General features: G+C 40.5%; 3 protein-coding genes across 8 annotated transcripts in view; 1 reads left to right on the top strand and 2 right to left on the bottom strand.

Moving 5' to 3' along the window:
* Nucleotides 1-27,835, bottom strand: part of LOC105939494 (zinc finger protein OZF) — a 58,551-nt gene that overhangs the window by 9,867 nt on the left and 20,849 nt on the right. The window lies entirely within an intron of this gene.
* On the bottom strand, nt 1,256-11,688 carry LOC105939474 (gastrula zinc finger protein XlCGF8.2DB-like). 3 transcript variants are annotated; one of them, XM_036142210.1, is made up of 5 exons: nt 11,384-11,688; nt 9,960-10,084; nt 6,642-6,983; nt 3,585-4,047; nt 1,256-2,607 (listed from the first exon to the last, which is right to left on the bottom strand). In XM_036142210.1, the coding sequence occupies exons 2-5, from the start codon at nt 10,072-10,074 to the stop codon at nt 2,598-2,600; spliced, it is 930 nt and encodes a 309-aa protein (XP_035998103.1). In that variant the 5' UTR covers nt 10,075-10,084; nt 11,384-11,688; the 3' UTR covers nt 1,256-2,597. The 3 variants fall into 3 exon arrangements, with proteins under 3 accessions (XP_035998103.1, XP_021163820.2, XP_035998104.1); XM_021308145.2 differs by having other exon boundaries at nt 1,256-4,047; nt 11,384-11,685; XM_036142211.1 differs by lacking the exons at nt 9,960-10,084; nt 11,384-11,688 and having other exon boundaries at nt 1,256-4,049; nt 6,643-6,737.
* Nucleotides 23,496-25,437, top strand: LOC118564372 (tripartite motif-containing protein 16-like). The gene has a single exon (XM_036142209.1). It carries the CDS (start codon nt 23,605-23,607, stop codon nt 25,291-25,293), a length of 1,689 nt encoding a protein of 562 aa, XP_035998102.1. The 5' UTR covers nt 23,496-23,604; the 3' UTR covers nt 25,294-25,437.

Genomic DNA, 27,835 nt, shown 5'->3' on the forward strand with positions numbered 1-27,835 from the left:
ACCATCCTACTGAAAAATCTCAGGCACTATTTAAACACTTTTTAAGGCGACTTTACGTCAGAATTTAGCCGTTCAAGCTAACTTTACATTTGGTTACTTCTTCGTATACTTTAGTGACGTTTGGCTGCGCATTACCGCCACCAACTGGTATGGAGTGTGGTTCGTCGTGATTTAAGTTCCCAAGTGTACTTTATAAGTAATACAATTCTATTATATTGTGTTTTATTAAAACAAGTCATTTGTATATGATTGCTCTCCAAACTCCTTTGCAATTTGTGTTGTATTAAACTTTTCACTAATTCTTTAAAACTCTCTCATGATTCTGATTTCTCGTTCTTGCTACTTCGCCTCAACGACCAATCAATGATAAAGAAAAACAACTTTTTGTCCAAACTGTAGACTCTGTTTCTTTAGACGTGACCATTTTCAGTAGTTCAAAATACATACTCGTGGTTTGTTTCTTCACGCACACTTAAACTATCTCTAGGGTGAGGCACGTTGCAAAGCAATCTGGTCCAACTCGAAGAACTGTTGCAGAAAACCTAAATGTATCCCGACAAACTTTAAAGCGTGGCAGAATCAATTTTATTTGTGGGTATGAACAAGGAATTTGACTCTGTATTTCAACACGGACTGTGAAAGAAAAAAAGACCAACAGCAGACTATAATCTATAGCAAAGAACATTTTAGAAGTATGTACAAGAGAGATTTTATATATATATATATATATAATTTCTGTACTTTTTACCTAATGACTAAATTATTTTGTACTTCTGTAAAAAATAATTTAGTCATTAAGTTACTAACCTTAAGAAAGCGCTTCAGTTTGGAATGTCAATGTTGGAACACAATATTCTGAAGTATTGAGAAAAAGAGTTAGAACTTCTCTCAGTCCCCCACCCCTCTCTCTATATTGTCATCTTCACTTCCTTATTGCTAGGAGAGAAATTGGTTCATTTGGACAGGTCACCAATGCATATCAATCAAAAGGTCTTGAACACTAATGTTTTTAAAATTCAGATCCCATTACGTATTCCAACATGAGGTCACTTTTTTAATAGAAGATGCAAGTTTGGCTTCACATCCATATGGAGGGGTGTGTAGGTGTTCTAGCAGAAAAGGTCAAGAATCAGCTGTCAACAATTTCACTTTCCAGTAAAGCGAATACTTATATCCAGTTACTTCCTCTTCACTAATCCATAGACCAGTTCCTATTGCAACCATTTGTTTTTCAAATTAAGATTATGACTGAAAGTTAGCGCTATTGAACAGATCATAATTTATTGCAATGACCCAAAAAATATGGCGGCATTTAGCAAAACATGTAATCTCAATGCAGTTTACAGGACAAACTGGTTCAATTCATATCAGGATCAGACTTTTTTGCTCAGTATGTATACACATGCAAGGAATTTTACTCTGAATTGTACAATGCTCATTATATGTTTGCTTGTACAATAATACCATAACACAATACTTCAGTAATAAAGATTAAACAGTTTGCAGTATTGCAAACACATCTGAATGCACTATAAACACGTGGACAGATTGAACAGAGTGCAAAGGATGTAGGAGTCAACATTTCCCATTGTTGTCATGTACATGTTGAGATAGAAGCAATGTACAGGTGCACATACACATTCAAACATACATGTCCACAGAGTGATGAGTGCAGAGAATGTTACAATAAATTATTATATATTATATATTGTAGCAGATATCACTTAGAAATTCTTACTCTCATGGTTGGCTACTAAACATTTAGGTAGATAACAGATTAAGGAAAACTTAGGCAGTCCTAGCTGCTAGAAAATTGTTTAATAGTGTATTATGTATAATAACTTATTTCGAATTAAAGTCCACACATATGAAATGATCCACCAGTACATACAATAAAATGTTTGTTGGTAGCTCTGACACGGCATCCGTAAGACCAGGGGTATCCAAATGTTTCGCCATAATTTTATTAATTAATAAAAAATACAACCAAAAATAGTGTTGATTTTTTACCTGCTCTACAATACACTATTATTTTTAATTAAGCAAATTAGCATGACTTTTTTTTTGTAGAAAAGTGAAGTGTGGCAAAAATAAAAGACAAAAAAAACAAACAAACAAAGAAGCAAAAATGCAACAGGGAAATCTATCCCACAAATTATGGGGGCAAACGTTCTGCATGGTGCAGGGGTTCATCTCAAAATCTCATTAGCCAATCAGCAGTGAGATGCCTGCCATTGTCCAAAAGGGGCACACAAACTAACACAACTTACTGTTAACGAGTTGTGTGGGACTCAAATTTTCATGCAGAAAATGCAACAAAAAAGATGCTGTCAGCATCAACATTTTGTGTGTAAAATTTGTTTGCACGTTGAGCTTTCCATACAGGGTCATGTGACCTGGCCCGTCAGCTGCTTTCACAAACACATATTCCGCAAACAAACCCTCCGCCAGGCTTACCCCATTTCCTGGGGTAAAGCCTGCATGTCTCTCTAGCAGCATGTAGGGCAGTTTTACTGGTTGTAATAATTTAAAACCTAAAAAACAAGATCTACATTTCTGAAGCAGAAAAACAGCTATGTAAACAAATGCATGACATTTCACATAAATTTGATACAAAAATCATATACCACTGTTTAAAAAAAGCTGAGAATACTGTACTGCAAAAATGACAAATGGTTTCTTTCCCTTATGAGCATGAATGTGACTCTTCAGCTTCTCCTTTTGTGAAAGTCCTTTACTGCAAAGAAAAAATACTTTCTTGTGTGAACACATGTGCATGCTCAGGGTCCCTTGGTTTGAAAATGTTTCACCATAAACACTACAGATTAACTACATTTTCTGTGTGAACACGCATATGTCTGTTTAGACTACCTGGCTGTGAAAATCCTTTACTGCAAACATTACAAATAAATGGTTTCTCTCCTGTATGAACGCGCATATGTCTCTTCAAATTGCATTGCAACGAAAAACTTTTACTGCAAACGTTACAAATAAATGGTTTCTCTCCTGTGTGAACATGCATGTGACTGTTCAGATTGCCTTGCCGTGAAAACCCTTTACTACAAACATTACAAAAAAATGGTTTCTCTCCTGTGTGTACACGCATGTGTCTGTTTAAAGTCCGTTTTAATGCAAATATTTTACTGCAAACACTACAAATAAATGGTTTCTCTCCAGTGTGAACACGCATGTGACTCTTTAGACTAAATTGCTGTGAAAATCCTTTACTGCAAACATTACAAACAAATGGTTTCTCTCCTGTGTGAACGCGCATGTGGCTGTTTAGATTGCACTGCTGCGAAAATCCTTTTCTGCAAACATTACAAACAAATGGTTTCTCTCCTGTATGAGCACGCATGTGAGTCTTAAGGTTACCTTTTTTTGAAAATACTTTACTGCAAACTTTACAAATTAATCGTTTCTTTCTTGTGTGAACACGTATGTGCCTGTTTAGAGTTCCTTGGTTAGAGAAAGTTTCACTACAAACACTACAAATAAACTCTTTTCCTTCGCTGTGAACACCCATGTGTCGTTTTGGAGACTGTTTTAATGAACATCCTTTAATGCAAGCACTACAAACAAATGGTTTCTCTCCTGAGTGGACACTTTTGTGGCTCTTTATATAGGATGGCCGCGGAAATCTTTGTCTGCAAACCGTACAATCTATTAGTTTTCCTCGTTTGGAACCCAGTTTAGATCTTTTACCTTTGTTGTCAGTCACCATTGTACTTTCTTGAGAAGAGTGAACAGGGTTTCTGTTTGGTTGTGATCCTTCACAGTCCTGTTCATGAGGTTCTGTTTTCATCTGCTCAGCTGAGTTGCTGATTGAATCTTCCGTGTCTCTGTTATTTTCAGTTCTAATCTGAAGACGCTCTGATATCTGAGGTTTCTCTTCATCTTCACTCTTCACAGTAAGCTGCTCTTCCTCCTGACTGATCCACATGTCCTCCCTTTCCTGCTTTATGCTATGGAGTTCTGAATCCTGTTGGTCCAAACCGGAGGCACATTCATGGGTAACCTCTTCTTTAATCACCAACACCTGAAAGTCTGGTAACACAACAACACACATGGACAATTTACTGAAAATTCATTCAAATTACGACAGTAGAATGCTGAATGTGTGTATTTTATCTCCCTTGTCAATTACGATGTACAATACTATGCACACGACCCCCCTCCCCTCAAAAAGTAGAAGAAATCTTCAAAGTAGGCTGAACTTCTACATATTAATTTAGAATACTAGACTTTAACATTGCAGATCAGAGAAGATCATTTTTTGAATTTTGACAGATGTACCATGGGGTCATTTCTCAGGTCTTTCTTTTTAGGCAGTTATTATTGTCATGTTTTCATTTTGTCAAAGAAGTTTCGTTTTGCATCAGTAGTGATTAACTGCATGTGAAATTATGATTTGGTACATTTCTTTTATCTACAATAGTAAAAAACTTAGCGCTTAGAGACCAAAAACAAAACATATATTTCTACCATACACATCCCTGTATCTGAATGAAATGGTTTGTTACCGTTTTAAACTACTATAATATAAACATGGCATATTTTCAGAACTTTGACCAGAAACCTCTGCTAGAGCAACAACCTCCAACAAACCTAGCAGCTACCATCCAACCTCAGGCCCAGGAGCTTCCACCACGGCTACTGCTGCTGTGGAGTTGGTGAGGCACGGTGCTATTGTGCTAAACTCTATAAAATGCCATAATGCTACCTAAAAAGAACACTGGATTAGAGGACGAGCTGGAACAAAATAAAGAGATCGTAAAACTCCATGTCTGGTGAGATCATAAAAAGTAGCAACACAACAAGAAAAACTATTTAATTAAATCGAAAAAGGTTAATAAACTAGAGAGAATGGTCAATGTAAAAAGAAAAAAAGAGGATAAGCTGGAACAACATTCAAGAGTGAATATATCATAATACAACGACTGGAAACAAACCATTGAGCATATGCCAGAGCTGTATTAGGGAGGAGGGAGAAGATGCACCAGCAGAAGAACCAGAAACACCAGAACGCAAAATTGTAACGCTCTTTGAGAGTAAGAACATGGCCATCAGTTCACATCAAAGCCTATCACACCCTTCCTAAAAAGGATGAGACAGCATGACCTGCTGTAATTGTCCATTACTGGAACAGAGAGCATGAAATGTAGTTAAACAGGCAAAACAATTTAAGGGTACTGGGGAGTACTTAAATGACCACGACTCCAAAAATAGGGTGTGGGGGATTCTGGCATCTTGGGTTGGGTGGCGTGTGGCCACGGTGGGGAGGCTGTCTTGCCCATGTGCAGTTATTCAAAAAGGGACGGGCGTTTCTTACTTACATTTCTGGAAAACTTAGTGACGCTACCTTATTTTGAAAATACTTTACTGCAAACGTAACTAATTCATATTTTTTTAGCTTGTATGAACATTTATGTACCTGTTTAGAGTCCCTTGGGTACAAAATACTTCACTACAAACTCTACAAATAAACTTTTCCATATATATATATATATATATATATATATATATATATATATATATATATATATATATATATATATATATATATATTAGGGCTGGGCAAGTTAACGCGTTAATTTCGCGTTAACTCATTAGACTATTAACGGCGATATTTTCTTTAACGCGCGTTAACGCATGTTGGTCACATGCTTTTATTTTGTGAAGGTCTGTTGCTGCGGTGTAGGGGTTTGAATCAGAACAGTAGCTGGCGATAATGCGCCAATAACCTCGCTGTCAGCCAAGCCTCAGATTCAAAGAGGAAGAAAGGTGCTGGCCGGAAAAAAACACAGCTGACATGCGGAAGGCGGTGTTTCCCGCAGGTACCGCGAGCGAGCTTAGGCGAGGCGAGGCGGTGAGTTGGCGGCCGGAACAAGTTTTGTGCGGAGCGGAGCGGGGGGGGGGTCTGCATCGACGCCGTCGGTGAAGTCGCTTCTCGTTTCAAAGTATCCATGTATTTTTGCCTGTTTTTCCCAGCCATTCACTATATGCGCGCGAGAAAGCAACAACAAAAAACCGCGTGTCAATGTCAAATAAACGCAAGCATATCGAGTTAGCAAGCATTTCAGTTTAAAGTTCTTCCAGCATGGAACATGACAGAAACAAGTTAGTTGGAACCACTGCCAAGTTAAACTTTGGTATTGAACATAAAATGGTAATGCTGCTCCCTGCTGTTACCTCAGAAATTGCCTGTTTTTGGTAGATTTTTTCCCCATAAAGAGAATTCCCTGTCAGTGGCAATAAGCTTTAATTTATTATTATTGCTATTTTTTGTTTTACATGTTTAAGTTGAGCTTTACACTAAATATGTGTTACTGATAAGTGCTACAAATGTTACAACACTTTTGTTCATATGGCAGCAGAACATTAAAATAAAAGTGATCTTTACACTACTTTTGAATTCATTCTTGGAGTTTGTAAATACAATGTGATTAATCGCGATTAATCGCGATTAATCAGTGCGATTAATCGCGATTAAATATTTTAATCGTTGCCCAGCCCTAATATATATATATATATATATATATATATATATATATATATATAGACTGTTTTAATGAAAATCTGTCTGAAAAGCTCACGATCCATTACTTTTCCATTTCTGGAAGTCCGTTTAGATCTTTTACCTTTTTTGTCAGTCTCCATCGTACTTTCTTGAGAAGAGTGAAATGGGTTTCTGTCTGGTTCTGGTCCTCCACAGTTCTCTTCGTGAGGTTCTGTTTTCATCTGCTCAGCTGAGTTGTTCATTGAATCTTCTGTTTCGCTGTCATCTTCAGTTTTGATTTGACAAAGCGGTGATACCTGAGGTTTTTCTTCATCTTCACTCTTCACAGTAAGCTGCTCTTCCTCGTGACTGAGCCACATTTCCTCCCTGTCCTGTTTTATGAGGTAGGGTTCTGGCTTCTGCTGGTCCAGGCCATGGCTCCAGTCATGGGCAACCTCTTCTTTAATCACAACAATCTGATAGCCTGGTAACACGAAAACACACAATTATGATTGCTTCCAACAATTTTAAAACTGTAAATAATATGCATATCAAAAATATTAACACAATAGGAGGCAAAAGGATATTGAATCGAAAAATATTTGCTCGACCCCCTGAAAATATTAAACTTTTGTCCTCCATAAACCTTTGATAATATCCTTTTTATTATAGCCAGGTCAGTTTGCAGATGTGTCTGCAAGCCCTATCTGCTTATGTTGATTTTTTTTTAATAGACTGTAATGAACTCCTCTCTACAGCAAGTATGACATTTACATGTAACCCACATAATAATTTGTCACAAACTTAATGGGGTGGGTTGAACTGACCTGAATTCATTATTAAGTTCCGGGGGGAAACCTGCACTTCCTCCAGCTCCATGTGTGCTCCAGTTGGCATTTTGATAAAATTACCGCTAAATACTCACTGAACTGTTTGAAATAACTCAGCTGATTGACTAAACCTTGTACTCTAACACAGCCACTCAATGGTGAGTCATTTATTCCATTTACTTTGTGTTGTTTTAATGAAAATTAAGTGTCGCGGCCACCAAATCATAACACCTAAAAGTTAATGCTAAGGTAGGGCTCCTGAAAGCGCTAAAATATTAAATGGCTTATAATACGGTGGGGGAAGCTCTTTAATGTTATTGAAGTAAACCAGGGACTGAAGAGCCCTGCTCAGCTTTACAGGACTGCTATGAACACAAAGACTGGGCACTGATCTAGAGGATTACACATCATCTGTGCTGTCTTATGTTTATATCTGCACTGACGCTGTCCTACCCACAAAGACAATCAGAATGTTTCCAGCAGGGCTAGAAGTGAGTTGAAAAGTGGCATCCAGAAGGCAAAGCACAAGTACAAACTCAATTTTTACGACCTTGTACGCGGTTTCACACTACAAACTTCTAGGCAGTAAGAAGTCTTTGCATTGAACAGTTTTATATGTAACACCGAGCTTGATGAGCCTACTGGACAACAAGCAACTCTAGATGCTCAGCTAGCTAATCACACATTTTACCATCCGTTCTGCCACTTCGTCCCACTGGCAGAAAGTGTGGGAATTGTAGAAATTTGCCACAAGAAATGTAGGAAACAGTACGCTCAACTATGAAGGGTAAAATGACACGGAGGGTCAGCGCAGAGTCCGCACAGCTCACAGTATGCGCACAGTACGCCTGAGTATGTGGGAGCCTTCAGGCAGCCCGCGCCTGGAGTACGCGCCAGCAACAATAAACCTATTAAGTTAATTCAATATGAAAGTTACGTTTATTTTGGTCTAATGTTAGAAACAGGGCAGGATAGTCCAACTACTCTGTCCTCCCGACAGAGACAGATCTCTCTCTCTCAGAAAAGAGCTGTGTACATGAATGGGCAAAGTGATATTACAAACTTGGGAAGAATATATGTTGAGCGTTATAATCCGGTTCACCTTACATGTGGACAAAGACACTTTAAATCAGAAGACACTAAGCTGCCGATCAGATGAAGTCTCTGAGTAAATCGCTTTTCGCAACAGGCAAAATTTACTGAGGCACTGATAGTTGGAAGTCCGTCGCGCAAACAAGGAGGACTTTCCCCACTGGTCCTGGCTCATTCCAACAAAAAAATCAAGTTTAACCAGGCACTTCAACACAGTTCTGATAATGAGGGCCGGTGGAGTGGCTTGTGTGAGTTAAAACACCCAACAACAGAACATTTAGACTTCCCCACTGACTGCTTTGGCATCCTTGAGTTTGGACTACAAAGTTGAAGTGACAACTAAATGTGGCAGAAAAATGGTGGGACGCCTATTACCTTATTTAGTTTTCCCCAGTATTTAATATTCATTATTTAAAATGAATATATTAGACAAAGAACTGGTGTAAGATTTCAGGGATAAGAGTTGGCAGACAGGGTTGTACCCAGTGGAGATCGGATGTAGAGGTTTACCACCTCAGTCAGCTTGGAATGTGTTGACAGCAGTGGGACTGACAGGGAATGAGAGATAATGAGCAGTGCAAAGATTGGGCGAGGTAGCAGAGAGAGCCTCATGTTAGCTATGGAACAGGAGGGAGGAGTAGACCTGGCAGCCCGGAGGGAGGGAGTAGTTGTTGCCGCCACTACTAACCCGCCATCAGGAGAGGATTATGGTTAAGGGTCGAAACATCCGTTGATTGTTGGTAACAATCGGATGACACACCTCCTGGCTGATCGCTCCGGTCATGGCAGATAACTGAAGCAGAGGCTATTTTCATGGAAATAATTACATAACTATTTATACCAGCACAAGAAAAAAAATTGTGCTTAGTGCTTTTCTTCTGTTTTTTTTTTTAAATATTGTGTTTGTGTTCCAACCCTGTGAATTTTATAATGTTTATAATTGCTGCTGTTATTGTTATTAGTAGCTGATAAGGCTTGTGCTTGTGTCCAGTTGATGCAGGGGGACAGAGACATGCTGCATTCCATTTACATCGGAAATCAAAACTAGGAGCTGACATAGACCTGAGTAAACAGCGCTCCAGTTAAAAGTAGGAGAAGTCAGGATCCAAAATAAAACAAAAGGTTAGAAGTCCAATATGGCAAGTAACACAAGCACGAAAGCTTTTGTTATGTTTGTAGTACCTCTAATGAACGTCTTTTTAAGCGGTACTCTCCACATGCAAAAAACATTTTTAATTCATTCGGTTAAGAGTTACCCATAGCAGCTATGGGTACTATTGATTTTCGATGAGCTCTTACAACTGTGTCTTGTAAAACAAACATGTTTCCATCACAGGTTTCTGTTGATCAGAGGAGCTGCCAAATTGGATCCAACAATCGGCCGTCAAAATTTTCTCTGACTTTCCGAAGGGAAAGTCTGACTTTAGTGGCCATTCCAGTTAATTCTTCTGATTGGAAGCCATCATTTCAGAGATCTGACTGCAGAAGAATTCCAGCATTAATTTCCCTTAATCCGGACTAACATATGTGTCACTTACACATATCTTTGCTGTCTTGTTTATGCTCCAGTTCTGATGTGGAGGCTGCAGGTATAGTGGACACCAAACTGGGCTCTCTGGGCTCTTCTGCTTCAACCTTTGTCATTTTATACATCCTTGCTCACCTAAAGGTGGATCAAACAGAAGTGTCAGTGCATGTATCAAGCACAGTGACCGGAAACCATATCGTTCATAAGTAGCTTTAAAGAAAAAATAAATAAATCAAAAGCCACATAAGTCAGTTGCAAAGTTCAACAGTACTGAGACACCAAATTATTTTTATAATATATCGCGCCTACGCAACCTGGTTCTGGCTTCTTTTCTGCAGCTTTCTAAAGGCTCTCGATTTGCATTCTATGGGGGGCTAAACATATAAATCAACAATAAATGATATAGTTCTTTTGCAAAAAGAGTCATATGTTATATTAACAAGGCTGGCTACCATGACCATACTTATCTAATGTATATAAAATTTTGTATTATGAAAGCTCATGATTTGGTCTATTACTAGATAATGCAAGTAATATATAGAGTAAAATTAAACCTACTTCCTGCAAGTGTGCAAAGATTTTTTTACATTATATGACTAAATATGATTTGCAATAGGTTTTTAAATTCACTAAAGAACAAGCTAGAAAAGGGATTAAAACCAGGTGTATTTCTATTGTTGGAGTTAAACTATGGAACGATACAAGCACGGACTTACGAATCGGTAACTCATTGTTGTTGTTTTTTTATAAGAAAGACTCTATTTGAGGGTTATAAATGTAAACAACTTTATATTGTTATTAAGCATCTGGTATTGCCTCTTTTTTGCACTACAACTCTGAATATTGATTCCTATATTTAAGTAATGATGTTTTGTTTTTTTCCTCTCCTACTTCTCTTGATTGAATTAAGATGGTTATTATATTTTAAAGGTTATGAGAGTCATATGTTTTGTTTTTGTTTGTCGTGTTGTCTGTAGTGTTGGCAGCAAATGATTTGATGACTGAATAAATAAATAAAACTCTGAGACGAGGTGGTTGTCACCGGACTATAACTAAACAATTAACTTAAAAGAAAAACGTGCACATCTCCATCAGCTGCTTCAGCTTCGCAGTGGCTAACAGTTCAGTCACTTTGCTAATGAAAGCTAATTACTTCCTGTCCTCTAAACTACAAATGGTACCAGCGGTTCAAACATTTGGAAGCCATATCCCCACGGAGGCTGGTGTGGATATCGTTTTACAAAAACATGCACACGTTTGTCTGTAGGGCATTACCGATAAAAATGTTTCTGCTTTCACTCAAGAGGTAGTGTGGGTGGGCGAGAGGACACCGCTTAGCTGCCCTCGTCAATGCCGTGTTGTTAATTTAACGATTTGAATGTAAACAGGCTGATAGAACAGACGCCACCATTGTGGGTAAAACTTGATACTCACCGGGTTAGTTGTTAACGTTTCGTTGTTTCTAGTCTGCAGCAGGTTAGAAAGAGACACGCTTCCGCTCCAAGCTGCTGTGCTCGCACTACGGCTACCTTGAAAGCTCAAACATCGTGTTTAGGCAAAGTCGACCCACTGCCTCTGTCTTCGACTTTTTTTTAAATATATGACAGTTTTTTTTAGGAGCAGAGATTGTTATATAGTAATAAATGAAAGCCTGAAGCTGCGGGGTTTGAGCAGTGGTTTTACAATCCTGATGTTTTGTTGTGGTTGTTTTCTTGTTCTTCTTTATGGATTTGTTGACGGTTGCGCTTTACCACCTCTAGTGTTAATAGGGCGGTAATGCACATTTTTATCCACACGGATAAAAATGACTACTGCTTATTATACCAAACAAAACAAAACTTAATCAACTAAATAAAATAAAACCAAAAAATAAAATCAACAGAACAAATATGATTTAGATCCTCTCAACCATATTGATTGCTCTAAGACAGCGAATAACAATTAGATAGATAGATAGATAGATAGATAGATAGATAGATAGATAGATAGATAGATAGATAGATAGATAGATAGATAGATAGATAGATAGATAGATAGATAGATAGATAGATAGATAGATAGATAGATAGATAGATAGATAGATTTATTGTCATTTTGTATGCACAAAGTGCGTACAGAACAAAATTTCGTTTGCATACAGCTTGAAAAAAATCATTCTAGAAATCACTCTAAAAATCACAGATTGCACTATTTCATAGCACTTATCTATTAAGTTCCTTTAAATAATTTTGATTAAATTAAAATGCATCCCTGCCATCTTATTGTTTTGGATCATTTTTCCTCATACTTTGATAATGTACCATGACGTGTATGATTGTCTGCTGTTGGCCACAGTATTAACACTTGCCGGTGAGATTTTAAATACAGTGCAGTTTAATCCTGTGTGCTCAAATCTAAGTCTTCATAGAGATGTCTCTTTTCTGGGGCCCCTTTCTGACGTCTAGCGCTATGGTCTCCCTGGAGTCTGCCTCTGTGGATGCACGGGGGGATGCCTCTGGGGTATTGGTACCTGGACCTGGAAGGATACGATGTTTGTAGTGCGTGCAAGTGTGTCTCCTATATGGTCTATAGCTAAGCAGTAATGCTTCGCTTGTGAAAGTAAATGTGTTGGGCTTTCTTTGGCATTTCAGGACAGGACACATACAAATAAGAAAAACAGATGTGATTTGAAACACCACTTCATTTGGCAGCCATTTCTTTTTCAGGTTAAAAGAATATGCTGAAAGTTAATGTGATTAAAGAGATCCCATTTTATTGTTGTGAGAAGCCCAGCAGCCCAGCTGTGGGACTTTATGACGTGCACAATGGTATGTGTTGATGAGACACATGGTAAATCTTATTATCAAAGGCTTTGTCATGTGCAGAAGGAGTCCTACAATGGGATGTTACCCATGTTGTTTTGTAGTAAGAGTCCAGCACTGTAACTTGTGATTATTTCTGATTATTATTTTTAGAATAGTTAAGCTAACTCTGAAGTTGAGTCATTCTTAAAAGGTGTTTATAGTGGTAAGCTGCTTGGGAGTTAAATGGACCGGCGAGGGGTGACCATGTTCGAGTGTTACTGGGTGTACACACTACGAACAAAAGTCTGAGGCTTCTCATGTATTTTCAAAAGGGTTTTTATGTAGTTTTGCAGTTTTTATTTTGAAAAATATTTAGGTGAGGCTACTTGAATTATTTCTTTGTTCAATCACTTATAAATAAAACATGACATTTGAAACAGTGGTTCCACTTGAAAAAATACTCTTTAATGCCGTAGATTCACACAAACACTAAAAGTTTACATTTACACTTTATAACTTTGGAGCTGTACTTGATTTATATCAGGGATGTAATTTCAGGCTTAAGTTGCTCCTAAACCCTCTGGGCTTAAGGGTTTAAATGATTACTTTCTTGTGTGAACACATGTGCCTGTTGGTTAGAAAATATTTCAATACAAATGCTACAAAACCTATTTTCCTTCTTTGTGAACATGCATGTGTCTCTTTAGTCTCTGTTTTAATGCAAATCCTTTACTGCACACACTACAAATAAAGGGTTTCTCTCCTGTGTGAACATGCATGTGACTCTTTAGATTGCATAGCAGTGAAAATCCTTTACTGCAAACATTACAAATAAACGGTTCCTCTCCCATGTGAACACGAATGTGTCTATTTAGACTGCCTTGCTGTGAAAATCCTTTACTGCACACACTACAAAGAAATGGTCTCTCACCTGTGTGAACACGCATGTGGCTCTTCAGGTTGCATTGCAGTGAAAACCCTTTAAGGCAAATGTTACAAATAAATGGTTTTTCTCCTGTGTGAACACACATATGATTGTTTAAACTGCCTATCTGTGAAAATCCTTTACTGCAAACACTACAAACAAATGGGTTTCTCTCCTGAGTGAACACGCATGTGACTCTTTAGGGTTCCTTGCTGTGAAAATCCTTTACTGCAAACAGAACATATAAACGGTTTCTCTCCAGTATGAGGAAGCGTGTGAGTCTTAACATTTCTTTTTCTATGTTTGGAATCCAATTTAGATCTTTTACCTTTTTTCTCAGTCACTATTGTACTTTCTTGTGAAGAATGAAATGGTTTTCTCTCTGGTTCTGGTCCTGCATAGTCGTCTTCATGAAATACTATTTTTATCTGCTCAGCTGAGCTGCTGATTGAAGCGTCTGTCTTTCTGTCATCTTCATTTTTGATCTGGTGAAGCTCTGATATCTGAGGTTTCTCTTCATCTTCGCTCTTCACAGTAAGCTGCTCTTCCTCCTGACTGAGCCATATTTCCTCCCTTTCCGGCTTTACGTGGTAGGGTTCTGGCTCCTGTTGGTCTAAACCGGAGATCCAGTCATGGGGAACCTCTTCTTTAATCACAAGCATCTGATAGCCTGGAAACACGAAAACACAGACAATTATGCATGCTTTCAAAAAATAATAATAATAATAATCTGAATAATCTGAGCATCCAGACCTGCAGCGTAATTGTAGCCAAATAAACTGGGTTTATTAAATATTAGATTTCTGTCAAGAAAATAATTTTTAATCACTTTAATCTTGATGTTATGGACTTAACAGAAACATGGTTACATGAATTCAATCAGGCACCGATTCTGATAGAGTCAATGCCTCAAAACAGCAAAGGAAAGGTGGAGGAGTGGCAACTTTTTTTTTGTGTAAAAAAGGTGTTACTGGGAAAATTTGACCATTTTAAGTACTTGGCTCTTCAGGTAAAGAGCCCAGTATGAACTATAGGCAGGGTTCCACAGGCTCATATTGGTCGCGCACCGCACAGCTCTGCCCACCTTTGAGCGTCTCAGGAACAGTTTTTTTTTTTTCAGGGCCAGCCTGGGTATTTGCGGCTCTGCCAAAGAGTACGGTCAAACCATGCTGACACATGGTTTGACCGTTTGTAAAAAAAATTTTTTTACAAACGTCACCATAGTCCCTCCAGCGTGTCCTGGGTCTTCCCCTGGGCCTCCAACCGGTGGGACGTGTCTGGATCACCTCACCAGGGAGGCGTCCAGGAGGCATCATGACCAGATGCCCGAGCCACCTCAACTGGCTCCTCTCGACGTGGAGGAGCAGCGGCTCTACTCTGAGTCCTCCCCGGATGACTGAGCTCCTCACCCTATCTCTAAGGGAGAGCCCAGACACACTATGGAGAAAACTCATTTCGGCCGCTTGTGTCCAGGATCTCGTTCTTTCGGTCACGAGCTTTGGGTCGTGACCGAAGGAACGTAGATTGACTGGTAAATCGAGAGCTTTGCCTTTTGGCTCAGCTCTCTACAACGGATCGGTACAGCGCCCGTTCACAGCAGATGCCTATGGTCATGTTCTGTATTTGTGAATCCTATTTTGTTTGCTTTAAGAATTGATTAAAACAGTTTAACTAGAACAGTTGAAGGCAATCCTAAACAAATGTATTTTTAATATTGATATAAAGGAACTCTGGCTTTCAGCACTTTTCACAGTTTTCTGGGAGTTTGTTCCAGATAAGTGGAGCATAGGAACTAAATGCTGCTTCTCCTTGTTTAGTTCTGCAGAGTAGGCTGGAGCCAGAAGACCTTAGTGGTCTGGAGGCTTGATACACTGATAACAAGTCTGTGATGTATTTAGGTGCTAAGCCATTCAGGGATTTATAGGCTAACAGAAGGATTTTAAAGTCTATTCTCTGAGATACAGGGAGCCAGTGGAAGGACTTTAGAACTGGGGTTATGTGCTCTACTTTATTAGTCTTAGTGAGGACGCGGGCAGCAGCGTTCTGGATCAGCTGCAGCTGTCTGATCCACTTTTTAGGCAGACCTGTGAAAACAACGCTGCAGTAATCAATTCGACTAAAAATAAACGCATGGATTAGTTTTTCCAGATCCTGCTGAGACATTAGTCCTTTAATCCTAGAAATGTTCTTCAGGTGATAGAAAGCCGACCTTTTAATTGTCTTTAGATGCTTTTGGAGGTTCAGGTCTGAGTCCATCACTATTCCCAGATTTCGGGCCTGATTGGTGGTTTTTAGCTGAAGCAGCTGAAGCTGTGTGTTAACTTTTGATCTCTCCTCTATTGGTCCAAAGATTATTACTTCAGTTTTGTTTTTATTCAATTGAAGAAAATTTTGGCACATCCAGGCATTGATTTCTTCTAGGCATTTACTCTGCCCATGAATGGGTTCATAGTCACTTGGTGACATGGTGATGTAGAGCTGTGTGTTGTCTGCATAGTTATGGTAGCTGATGTTTTTTTATGATCTGAGCCAGAGGGAGCATGTAGATATTGAATAGGAGGGGACCCAGGATGGACCCTTGGGGAACCCTACATGTGATTTTTGTTACCTACTGACAATAAAATTCCCTGTCCTTTAGGACACGACTGCTGTGCCAGAGAGGCCGACCCAGTTTTCCAGGCGCTCTAACAGAATGGAGTGATCAACAGTATCAAATGCTGGACTAAGGTCTAATAATACTAGCACTGTGGTTCTTCCACTGTCGTATTTATGCTGATGTCATTAAACACCTTGATAAGGTGGGTCTTTGTACTGTTGTGAGCACGGAAACCTGACTGGAAAACATCAAAGCAAGGGAGGGTGGGAGAAATGAGAACAGGAAGGACAAACAGAGGAGCAGAGATTTTAATAACGACAGGGAAATTTGGACACACTGGACTCAATAATAAATTATCCAGGATACATCAACATTAGACAGGAAATTGTCAACTCTGTGGTGAGAATGAAACAACAGAAGGTGATATTAGTATGTCACAGATGTTAACGAGTGGAAGAAAATATGTAAAATTGAAGGATTTAGAAAGAGTAAAGAAACATTTCATATTATAAACATATTACCATTAGATCTGGAGGTTTAGAGTTCAATAGTCTGATGGCAACGGGGAAAAAGCTGCTGCAGAACCTGGTGGACCTGCAGCGGATGTTACGGGCTCAGGACAATGCAATCCAATCCAATCCACTTTATTTATATAGCACAATTAACAACAGACAGAAGTTTCCAATGTGCTATACATAACAAAAAATAAAATAAAAATAATCCAATAAAAAAAAAAAATAAAAGGACAGAGAGGACCACACAACTAAGCGGTGTTAAAAGCCAAAGAGTAAAAGTGGGACTTAAGACGAGACTTAAAACACTCAGCACTTAGGACACACAGCGCTTAGATGAAATGTCCTTAATGGAGGGAGGATTACTGAAAGCCAGGTAGGTTGAAGCCTCCAAGAACCTCTGGGAGAACATCTGCTCTCGCCATGACGAGGTGATGAAGATGTTCTGCTGCATCGATCAGAAGTTTATCTGTAGTCTCTGTTTAACTGATTGACATAAAGTCTCACTTCTTAGAGCTGTGGTGTCTCCAAATGACTGGAATTTCATAGAAAAATCAATGATTTTACCAAATACACATGTATTTACTCATATTTGTTGTGCAATGAAGCCATGAGCAAAAATCAGACTAAGTGTAAAGTTACTGAAATGTGATACTTTTACAGGCCCCCAGGTGACTGCCCATCACAGTAGGGGGTGGTAGCACCGCAGCAAAGCTAAACTGACTTTCTCACATCTTCCTCTGTGTCTGTAGACTCTGGAGGAGAGAGTTCTACACTGGGGAGACAAGCCACCCAAGCTGGCCGCATGGGGTTCACAGACTCGCCACATATGAAGGCAGAATCTAAGCTACGTACATTCCTGCCCTGTTCCAGCATCAGAGTTTGAAAAGCCAACCTCCATGGAAACAGGCTGTTTATGGTATTTCTAAGCTGTGCAGGAGAAAAGCTGACCTGGGAATGAGCCACATACTAAAGCCCCCGTAGAGCTGAGCTTCCTACAGCCTGACCCATATAAAGGAGTGGGAGCCGTTTCCTTACTGCCCGCCTTGAGCTGGGAGCTTGCTCACTGCTCAGAAAACCAGCTTTACTCTGGAGCAACTTCTTCCAACCAGACGGCCCAAAGTCAACAGAGGCACAGACACGTTTGGCAGAGTTAGGCAGGGAAAGTCTAACGGTTTATTTTTAATGTGGTGACTGTGTTGTAAAACAGACTAGCTAAGCCGCCTGCAAGCATTCTGGAAAACAAAGCTTTGCTGATGTGGTTTGAGTGTGTTTTTTTACTGTTATAGCAAACTTTATTTGTTTCAGGACCTCCGAGCTGTGGACTTGTTTAGTTAATTGGACTCACCTGTTGTTGCTTTATCCCCAGCTGTATTTAAGTTGCCTTGGTCTGTTACACCGTTGTCGGGTCATCCTGTGTTCTCTCCTGCGGTGCTCTGTGTTGTTTCCTCTCCGTTGAAGCCTGCTCTTGAGCCTGAGTTATTTCTCGTTCGTCTGAGCCTTCTGTAAGTCTCCTTTTTGATTAAAATCTCCTTTTTTGCACCATGCGCCTGTCTCTGCCTTATTGCTGCCTAGGTCCTCGCCACTGTTCCATGACAATTTCCAGAAGTGTTATATACACCGATGGGATATTAATGTTTGTGATGTGCAGTCCGTTAAGTTAAGCTAAGATAAACTTTGGTTCTTTAACTCAGATCTGCAGGGAACCAGGATTCACTGAATCATTCTGATGATGATGATCAACAATTTTGTTTTGTCCTTTTGTTTCTTTGTGTGTACATAGTTCCTTAGCTTCTTATCTTAATTTTGTTTAGTAGTTTAGTTAAGCTTCACAAGCCTAGTAGAGAAAATGTGTAGATTGAAATATATTGTTAATTTCAGATAAAAAGCATTATATAGTGATGTTATCTGGATGTTCATTTTATTTCTGTCAAATTCTTGAACTTGAAGAGAAGTTGTCACTCCTTTTATTGTGTGTGTGTGTGTGTGTGTGTGTGTGTGTGTGTGTGTGTGTGTGTGTGTGTGTGTGTGTGTGTGTGTGTGTGTGTGTGTGTGTAGAGTTTGCTGTTAAAAGAATGCCAGTGCTCGAATTCATCCCTTTCAACTATTGTCCTGATATCAGCTGTTTGGGCTGATTTTCATTGGACAACACCTAACAGACAGAGTTATTTACAAAACATTAAATAACTTAAAACAGTGCGGAATGGCACAACATGTTAAACGTGAAAGGAAGATTAAAAAGTGTGTTCATGAAATTATTTATTCCCTCCCATTAGAAGAAAACTTTGATAGTTTTTGAGAAAAACTTAAAGTTTGTTTGAAGAATTCATTGCTGCTGCAAATGCTTGAATATCAACCATTAACAAAAATTTCAACACATGAAACTTTTCTTTCTTACAAACCAGCTCTAATAAATTCACATTTTGTTTAGTTAATTAAATCAATTTTATAATCCAGCTCACATTTGCTTCCCATCTAAATAAATCAGAAAATAGATTAAATAAGTCAGCTACTGACTGAAATTAATGTATTGTGAATGCAGCACCAGGTCATTCAGGCCGTGATTTCTGTTTTCACTCACGGAGCAGCTGAAACCTAACCTGACTCTTGCCAGACGGATGTCACTCCGCCTTGCTTCACTCACATCCATCTGGGACATTCCCATAGAGAGTGATTTCTCCAACCAATGTTATTGTCCAGCCAATCAGGACGCAGGGCTGGAGTTTCATAGATGTGACGTAGTGGAGAAGCGACCAAGACGTGAGACTGTTTTGATTCAGACAACAATGGCGGCTCGCATCGAGGAAGCAAGCGTTAACATTGATGCTGCTATTTCTTCCGTGTTGTCCAATCTACCTAATATTGTTTCATTAAAAGAACATCAGAGAACGCCTCTGAAGGCTTTTGTTGGTGGAAACGATGTTTTCGCCCTTCTCCCGACTGGATTTGGCAAGTTTTGTTTGCGCGTCCGCAGTGGACCGCTCCGGGGCGGTTAGCGCGAACCATATTAGGAGGCCTTTAGTCCTCAACGCGGTCGGCCCAGGATCGACTCTGACCCGCGGCGCTTTGCCGCCTGTCTTCCCCCCTCTTCCTGTCAGCTCTCTGTCAATAAAACGCGTGCCACTAGAGCCGCAAACACATTAAAAAAAGTTTAGTTTTTTCCTGCGTCGCTCTCACAGAGTCACGGGTTAGCTTCGGTGTGAGTGGTTGAAATAGCACGTCGATAAAGATGACAGACAAGTGGCTTATCCAATCATATGCAAGGATTTTTGATAAGGTCCAGCCTTCAAAAAAGGCAATTCCTATGAAGAAGTCCCAGATGGATGTGAGTGAAGCTAGGCGGAGCAAAATACATCTGGCGAGAGTCAGGTTAGCTGAAACCTACACAAACAAGTAGAACCTACTAACCACCACCAGGGGGCGGTGTCCGCCTCGCAACAGTGATGAAGAGGAGGTTGAAGCTCCACTTAGGGTGTCAGCCTGTTGAAGATGAAGCATTACACCTGCTAGAGTGATTGGAGACTTGTCATAAAACACAGAAATGTAGCCTGGTTACATAAACGATTCTTCTAAAATTAAAGGCAGAACTGGTGCTAATCCAAACATTAGTTGGGCTGTTTGGAAACTCCTGTAGCACTCCCAGGATGTAATCAGTGCATCTCTCAGCTATATGCGAAGGCCAAAAAGCTTCTGAACCAGAGCAGAGGAAAGAGTATTTCACCCTGACAGCTTTGTAGAAGCAAAATGTCTAAACTGTTTTGTTCCTGACTCTCTTCGACTATGGAAATTATGGATCTCGTCAGCTGGTCTCTAAATGCCATTGATCAAAATTTTTCAACTGGAAAGCAAAGGACCGGGGAGCATTCCTGTCCCGATGGAACCTTTTTTGCGGGATACTCCGTGGATCGGTGGAATAGGTGGTCCACGGTGTGCCTCTCAATGATTTCCTTGGAGGACGCAGAAGACGTGTATATATATTTGGATTTATGATTCTAGGATTTCTTCTAATTGGATGTGGGGGATTTCTGATGTATCAACAACTTCAACGACTGCTGGTGGCGAATTCGGCTTTTATCAGACTACCAGCGGGATACGACGCAATCGCAAAAGCGATGAATGAACAGAACATCAGGCTGGAGAAGCTAACGGCGGTGGTTGGGAGAGGCGAGATGGCATAACTGTCTCCCCCCTGGAACGTGACCGGATAATGTGACCGGATAACATCTGGATGTGAATATGCAAAAAAGAGCCCTCTAATTTGCAAATTTGGACCCTGGAGCCAGTGATGAAAAGACTTTTAAAGCTGAAGGAAAAGTGCCTCAGCTTGTTCTCAAAACAAATTGTGTATTAAATCAGACTCCCTTTAACCTAAATTCTCCCCTGCATTGTTATGGCAAAATCGCACAGAACTACTCCCCCCCCTCCCCCCTCAACTGCAAGATACCTGTGGGGGCGTACAGCTGGCTGTAAAGTGAGAGACTTTCCATCAAGGACACTTGCCTGCCGGAGGAACGGCCTTCATGGACATACAGATTCCCACACAACATGCACACACCACTGACTCACATTTTACTCATGGACTTACACACGATCAATCTCAAAATGTTCTCCTTCACTCCCGGCGGCCTCTTCGCGGGGCCTGGCCCCCCGGGGGGCGGCCGGGGCCCTCGTCGCGGGGGCGGGGCGCCCCTGGGGCCTCTGGCCCTCAGGGCCCATGGCCGGGACCACTTCAGCGGGGCTAGCTGCCGGCGGAGCCCACGGGCTCGTCTCCGCGGCTCTTGAGGGCGTCGGCATTGCGGTGGCTGGGGGATTTCCTCGGGGTCGTCTCTGCTCCTTCCTTGGGGGGGGGGGGGGGTTGCAGATATCCTGTGTCGGCCCCTCCTGGGCGACCTGCTTTAGGGACCCCTTTGGGAGTCCGGGGTTACGGGTCCCCTGACGCATGCCTCTGTGCTCGGGGAAGGTAGGTCTTCGGTTCTCCACAATCACTATCAAGCTATTTCTGGATAATCTTCACCTACACTAGTGCACTTTCACATCTCACACAGGTGCTGGGTCCCAGGTATTAAGTGTTCACTTATATACAGTAATCTTATAATTTATTTATTTATTTATTTATGTTTTTTCACTTTCTTTTTTCAAATATCACATTACACATGTCAGCTTACATAATAATATATATGATTTAGCAATGGCATCTAGGTGTTATCTGTTGCTTTATGTCTGTTGGTTGTGCTGTTCTTTTTGTGTCTCTTTCCAGGTGATGGAGCAGACAGAGGACGTTTTATCATTCTCTTCCTTTTATCTCCTCTTTCTTTCACCTCTACTCTTTTTTTTCTTTTCTTTCACTTTTTGTTCTTCCTTTACTCTCCCATTGTCATGTCCATATAATTTGAAATTCTCCTTGCAGGAATCATAATAAAGCTATTTACAAGCATAAATCAAGTGGAGCTCTATGGCGAAAGCTGTTTGCTCCACTTGTAAAAGCAAAATCTGTCGAGCTCTATCTGGCATTGAGATATCAATTCCTATTGCCATATTGCTAGACAGGACACTGGGAAAAAAAAAAAAAAAAAAAAAAAAAAAAAATGTTCTCCTTCTGCTTATGTGTACGCAGTGATGGACTGGACGGTCTGGCATTTGGGCAGATGCCAGAAGGGCCGCGGGCCCTTGTGGGCCGGCCAATCACGAGGCGGCATGATCGTTGGGTGTGCGCGGCCCCTTTCACCCTGTTCATTGTAGGCCTACATTATCTCTCGGCCCACTAATAAGCCAAATGCCTCTTGGTTCAGTTTTTATGCATATTAAAGTTAGAGTTCAACACCAATGGGGCTACAAACTTGCGTGTTATTTCCGTGCATGTGAAGTTATATGTGTGTGTTGCGGGCACGTCCTTGGCAACGCAAGGCCTCAGTCAATCGTTCCCCCCAAAATGTTTGTCTGTTTAATTGTATGTGATGGACGGTTGTACTGGAACTGATTTTTCGATTGCAATGCAAATTGTAATTGACAAATAAAATTTGATTGAAATTTTAATTGAAACTGACCAGAACTCAGGTATCTTCTCTCCATGCATACTCTGATTAATCTTAAGCATAAAACAAAACTATTGTTTTGTGTTTTTTTTCCACCAAAAAAATAATTTCTAAATAATTTACAATTTTTTTCCAGCTCTAAATGGAAATGTTGATACTTTTGCAAAGTCAAAATTTGTCTTTTTTGTTGTTTAGACCGGATTTTATTCCTTAAATGGTGAAAAGGTTCTGCTGGAGGTTAAAGATCTCCAGGACACGGACCTCTGCCGGATACATTTGGTTGCTGCTCCTCTGCCAGCTGGGAGTTGTGTAAAAGTTTAACAGGTTTTTATAAAGATAAATTATCAGCATTTAGCAAGATAAACTCATATGAACATGATGTGACCTTTGAACTCTGTGTCCTGCAGCCTCTAGAGTGCAGTTAGGAATCAGGCAGCAGGTTTCCCTGAGCACCCACACATCCAGATTCTTCAGCAGAAATTATTATTTTATTTCATGTTCTGATACTGTGGAGGGATCAGATTTATGAGTTTTGGTGACTCAGTCAGTCGTTTTGAGCAGAAACCTGCAGTGAAGACGGTTAAACTTACAGTTTCACACTAAGATCCCTCCTCTTCCTGGAATCAAAACCTGATAACCCCATTCGTCCTGCTCTCAGACACACCTTGAAGCTGGTGGAGCCAACATCTGCTGGAGGTGAAAGCTGATTGGCTGCAGCCTCTTTGCTCTGACACGTGATTCGTAGATCAGAGCTGTTGCTGTTTTCAGGAAATGAAACTCACACAGTCACTGTGACCGAGAGGAGAAATGGATCAGAACCAGCTGGACCGAGAAACCTTCTCCTGTTCGATCTGTCTGGACCTACTGAAGGATCCGGTGACTATTCCGTGTGGACACAGCTACTGTATGAAGTGTATTCAAAACCTCTGGGATGAAGAGGATCAGAAAGGAATCCACAGCTGCCCTCAGTGCAGGGAGACCTTCGCACCGAAGCCCGTTCTGAAGAAAAGCACCATGTTAGCAGCTTTAGTGGAGCAGCTGAAGAAGTCTGGACTCCAAGCTGCTCCTGCTGATCTCTGCTATGCTGGACCTGAAGATGTGGCCTGTGATTCCTGCTCTGGAAGAAAACTGAAAGCCATCAAATCCTGTTTAGACTGTCTGGCCTCTTACTGCGAGAAACACCTTCAGCCTCATTATGATTCAGCCGCATTTAAGAAACACAAGCTGGTGGAGCCCTCCAAGAACCTCCAGGAGAACATCTGCTCTCGTCATGATGAGGTGATGAAGATGTTCTGTCGTACTGATCAGAAGTGTATCTGTTATCTCTGCTCTGTGGAGGAACATAAAGGCCACGACACAGTCTCAGTTGCAGCAGAAAGGACTGAGAGGCAGAGAGAGCTGCAGGTGAGAAGAGAAAACATCCAGCAGAGAATCCAGGACAGAGAGAAAGATGTGAAGCTGCTTCAACAAGAGTTGGAGGCCATCAAGCACTCTGCTGATAAAACAGTGGAGGACAGTGAGAAGATCTTCACTGAGCTGATCCGTCTCATCCAGAAAAGAAGCTCTGATGTGAAGCAGCAGATCAGATCCCAGCAGGAAACTGAAGGGAGTCGAGTCAAAGAGCTTCAGGAGAAGCTGGAGCAGGAGATCACTGAGCTGAAGAGGAAAGACACTGAGCTGAAGCAGCTCTCAGACACAGAGGATCACAACCAGTTTCTCCACAACTACCCCTCACTGTCAGCACTCAGTGAGTCTACACACTCATCCAGCATCAAGACCCGTCTTCTGAGCTACTTTGAGGATGTGACAGCAGCTGTGTCAGAGCTCAGAGATAAGCTACAGGACATCCTGAGAGACGCATGGACAAACATCTCACTGAGACTCACTGAGGTGGATGTTTTACTGTCAGAACCAGAACCAAAGAGCAGAGCTGGATTCTTGAGATATTCATGTAAAATCACACTGGATCCGAACACAGCAAATATAAATCTGTTACTATCAGAGGGGAACAGGAAGATTACAGTGATGGCTCAACCTCACTCTTATTCTAGTCATCCAGAGAGATTCACAAATGTGTCTCAGGTTCTGAGTAGAGAGAGTCTGACTGGACGTTGTTACTGGGAGGTGGAGAGGAGAGGGCTAGAAGTTTATGTAGTGGTCGCATACAACAAAATCAGCAGAGCAGGAGATAGGAATCAATGTAGATTTGGATGTAATGACAAATCTTGGGCATTATATTATTACCAAGGAGGTTATCTATTTGGTCACAACAACATCTGGACCTCCATCTCAGATCCTGGTTCCTCCAGAGTAGGAGTGTACCTGAATCACAGAGCAGGTATTCTGTCCTTCTACAGCGTCTCTGAAACCATGACTCTGCTCCACAGAGTCCAGACCACCTTCACTCAGCCGCTACACGCTGGAGTTGGGTTCGATTCTAGTATTCTTTTCAGCAATGAGAGCTCTGCTGAGTTTTGTAAACTGAAGTATTTCTGATCTGTTTGATTCCTTCTAAAGTTTTTAATTCAATCATTTTAGTGTCTTTGCTGTTAAGGTTTCCTGTTCAGGTTTTTCACATCATTCAACAGTAATGTTTTGTGCAACAATAGTTCTCTTATAGTTGAAATATAAACTACTCCCAGTTTTCTTTGTAGGTTAAAGTTCATTAATTTTATTTTCTTGCTAAAGGGATGCTTTAAGGCTTGAAGCAGCTTCTTTGTTCTTTTGATTGATAGTTCTCCTAAAATGTAGATTAAATCTTGAGAAGCTCATCAAATAAAGCATATTAAATGCTTTATTATTTGCTTAATGAATGTTAATTAAAAATTGAGCATGTAAACAAAAATGTTTGTTGAAATGTAAAGATGTGATATATATATATGCGTGTGTGAGGTTCATTGTACAAGCAACTTTAGTGGTGAGGGAAGAAAAGGGATGGAAACAACAAGCTGAAATATGAGAATTAATAAGGAAAATTTAATAAACTGCTAACTTTACCCATCTTAGGGCGGTTAAAATTTAACCGTTAAACAAAGATCTGGAAGGAGTCAATCATTGTTGCAATAGTCAAACCAGGAAAAGACGACATGAAACAAAGAATTATAGTGCCATCACTTTAACATCTACTATATGTAAAATAATGGCAGAGGTGATCAATAATAAGTTAACATGTTATTTGTATATGTCCGGATACATTTTCAGCCATAAAAAAATACTAATAATTCAGCAAAAATGTTTAGAGCATAAAATCAGAAAGGTGCAGATAAAGAGGTGGTAGTATTCTTTAATATAAAAACCGGGATATTTTGTTTTACAATGATTAAACACTATTGGGAAAATGTTACAATAATTATAAACTTTTTTGATCAAACAGAATCTTCCCAGTTAGAATAGGACAGGAAATTTCTATAACGCATGTTGTGAAAAATGGAACATCAGGCTGTATTATGACCTTTAATTTTTTTTTTATAACAATAAATTATGTTTTTAAAGAAAAGGGGATGAGCTGCTTTTCTCTCTGCAGACAACAGACCAATCTAGAAAAGAAACCACAATGTAGAGCTCACAGTAAAAAAATTACAAGATGTTGTAAATAAAATAGAGAAATAATAAAATAAACAACATCTACCACTAAGAGTGTGTGCAGGAGCATCAAAAGCCAACCTAACAGCGTGCTGCTGAAGATTCTCAGTCATCCAGGTCATGGTCATTCCAAAAAAGTAAAACAAAGCAACTGGACTTGTTTTCCGTAGTTGAAGACGTTTCGCTTCCTCTCCAGGAAGCTTTCTCAATTCAAAAAGTCTGGAGTAATGTGGAGTAACAAGCTTTATACCACTGGCCAAACAAAGGCCTTGTAATGGCTTAGACAACATGCAAATTCAACAGAAACAGGTCCACCCCTTAGTAATGGGTGGTCGTTAAAGCCATTAAGGCAGCAGATTGAACCGAAACTGGTCCACTCCTGTGTAACGAGGAGTTGTTAGGGTTGTTATTGGCCTGGCTTAAAGGAGCAATGTTTTGATCACCCATATGAGGGTGAGAATTGAGGTGATGATTGGCTGGAATTAACCCTATAGCTGTATTGTAAGTTTTTGAGAGTTGGAACCTAAGGCCAAATGCGATAACTTTTGTAAGACTTCTCTGTCTGTTACCCCGTTTACACTACACTTTTTTAACAGAGCTGAGACCAGTCCGAGCTCGGTAAACGAGATAACTCTTGTGTGTAAATGGTCAGCAGACTGAACTTAACCGCGCTAAACATAACCGGACCGCGCTAACTGCAGACCAGTTCCTGAGCAGGTCTCGGCCTGTTTTTTTTTTTTTTATCCCAGTTATCTGATAATGAAGAGCGCATGAGCAGACCGCGTCATCCCCTTACAGTCAGCTGACTGTCCGCGGTTTTTCCGGCGTGAACCTCGGTGTCTGTTGTTGTTTCCTGCGTCTGTAAATCCTTATTAGACGTTCGTTTGTCTTATCCACGTCCCAAAAGCCGACTCTGTCCAATCATAACATCCTGAATGTTACTGGCGCCGCCATTTTAATTTGCTTCAATCCCAGAGAGCAGCAGTACCACAGATCGTCACTAGGAGGCGAGGAGCAACCAAGGAACCAAGATAGCATGGTGTGTAAACGGACATCAGAACGAGGCTGGGCTTGGTTAACTGATCCAAGCTCGGACTGGTCTCGTACTGGTCTCGGCCAGGATCGGTTTCACAAGGGTAGTGTAAATGAGGCTCTACAGGCTGCTGCAGCCACAAACTGCACTCGGCCTGCCTGTATTTCTGCAGTCTCAGCCGATCTGGGCTCCATGGGACTATAAGTAAACCATTAACTTTTAAGAACTTGAACGCCTCTGCTTTAGCTTTACAGCTGCCAGCAGTCCTGTCACTTTGCATATGAAGGCTAATTAACCAGAGGCAGTGTGGGTGGGTGGACACCGCTTCGCTGCCCTCGGTAATGCCGTGTTGTTTATAGAACAATTTAAATGTAAGCAGGCTGATAAAGCAGACTCTTGCGCCATGTGTAAAGGTTGATGCTC

This window comes from Fundulus heteroclitus, chromosome 10 (assembly GCF_011125445.2).
Source record: "Fundulus heteroclitus isolate FHET01 chromosome 10, MU-UCD_Fhet_4.1, whole genome shotgun sequence".
Taxonomy (NCBI): domain Eukaryota; kingdom Metazoa; phylum Chordata; class Actinopteri; order Cyprinodontiformes; family Fundulidae; genus Fundulus; species Fundulus heteroclitus.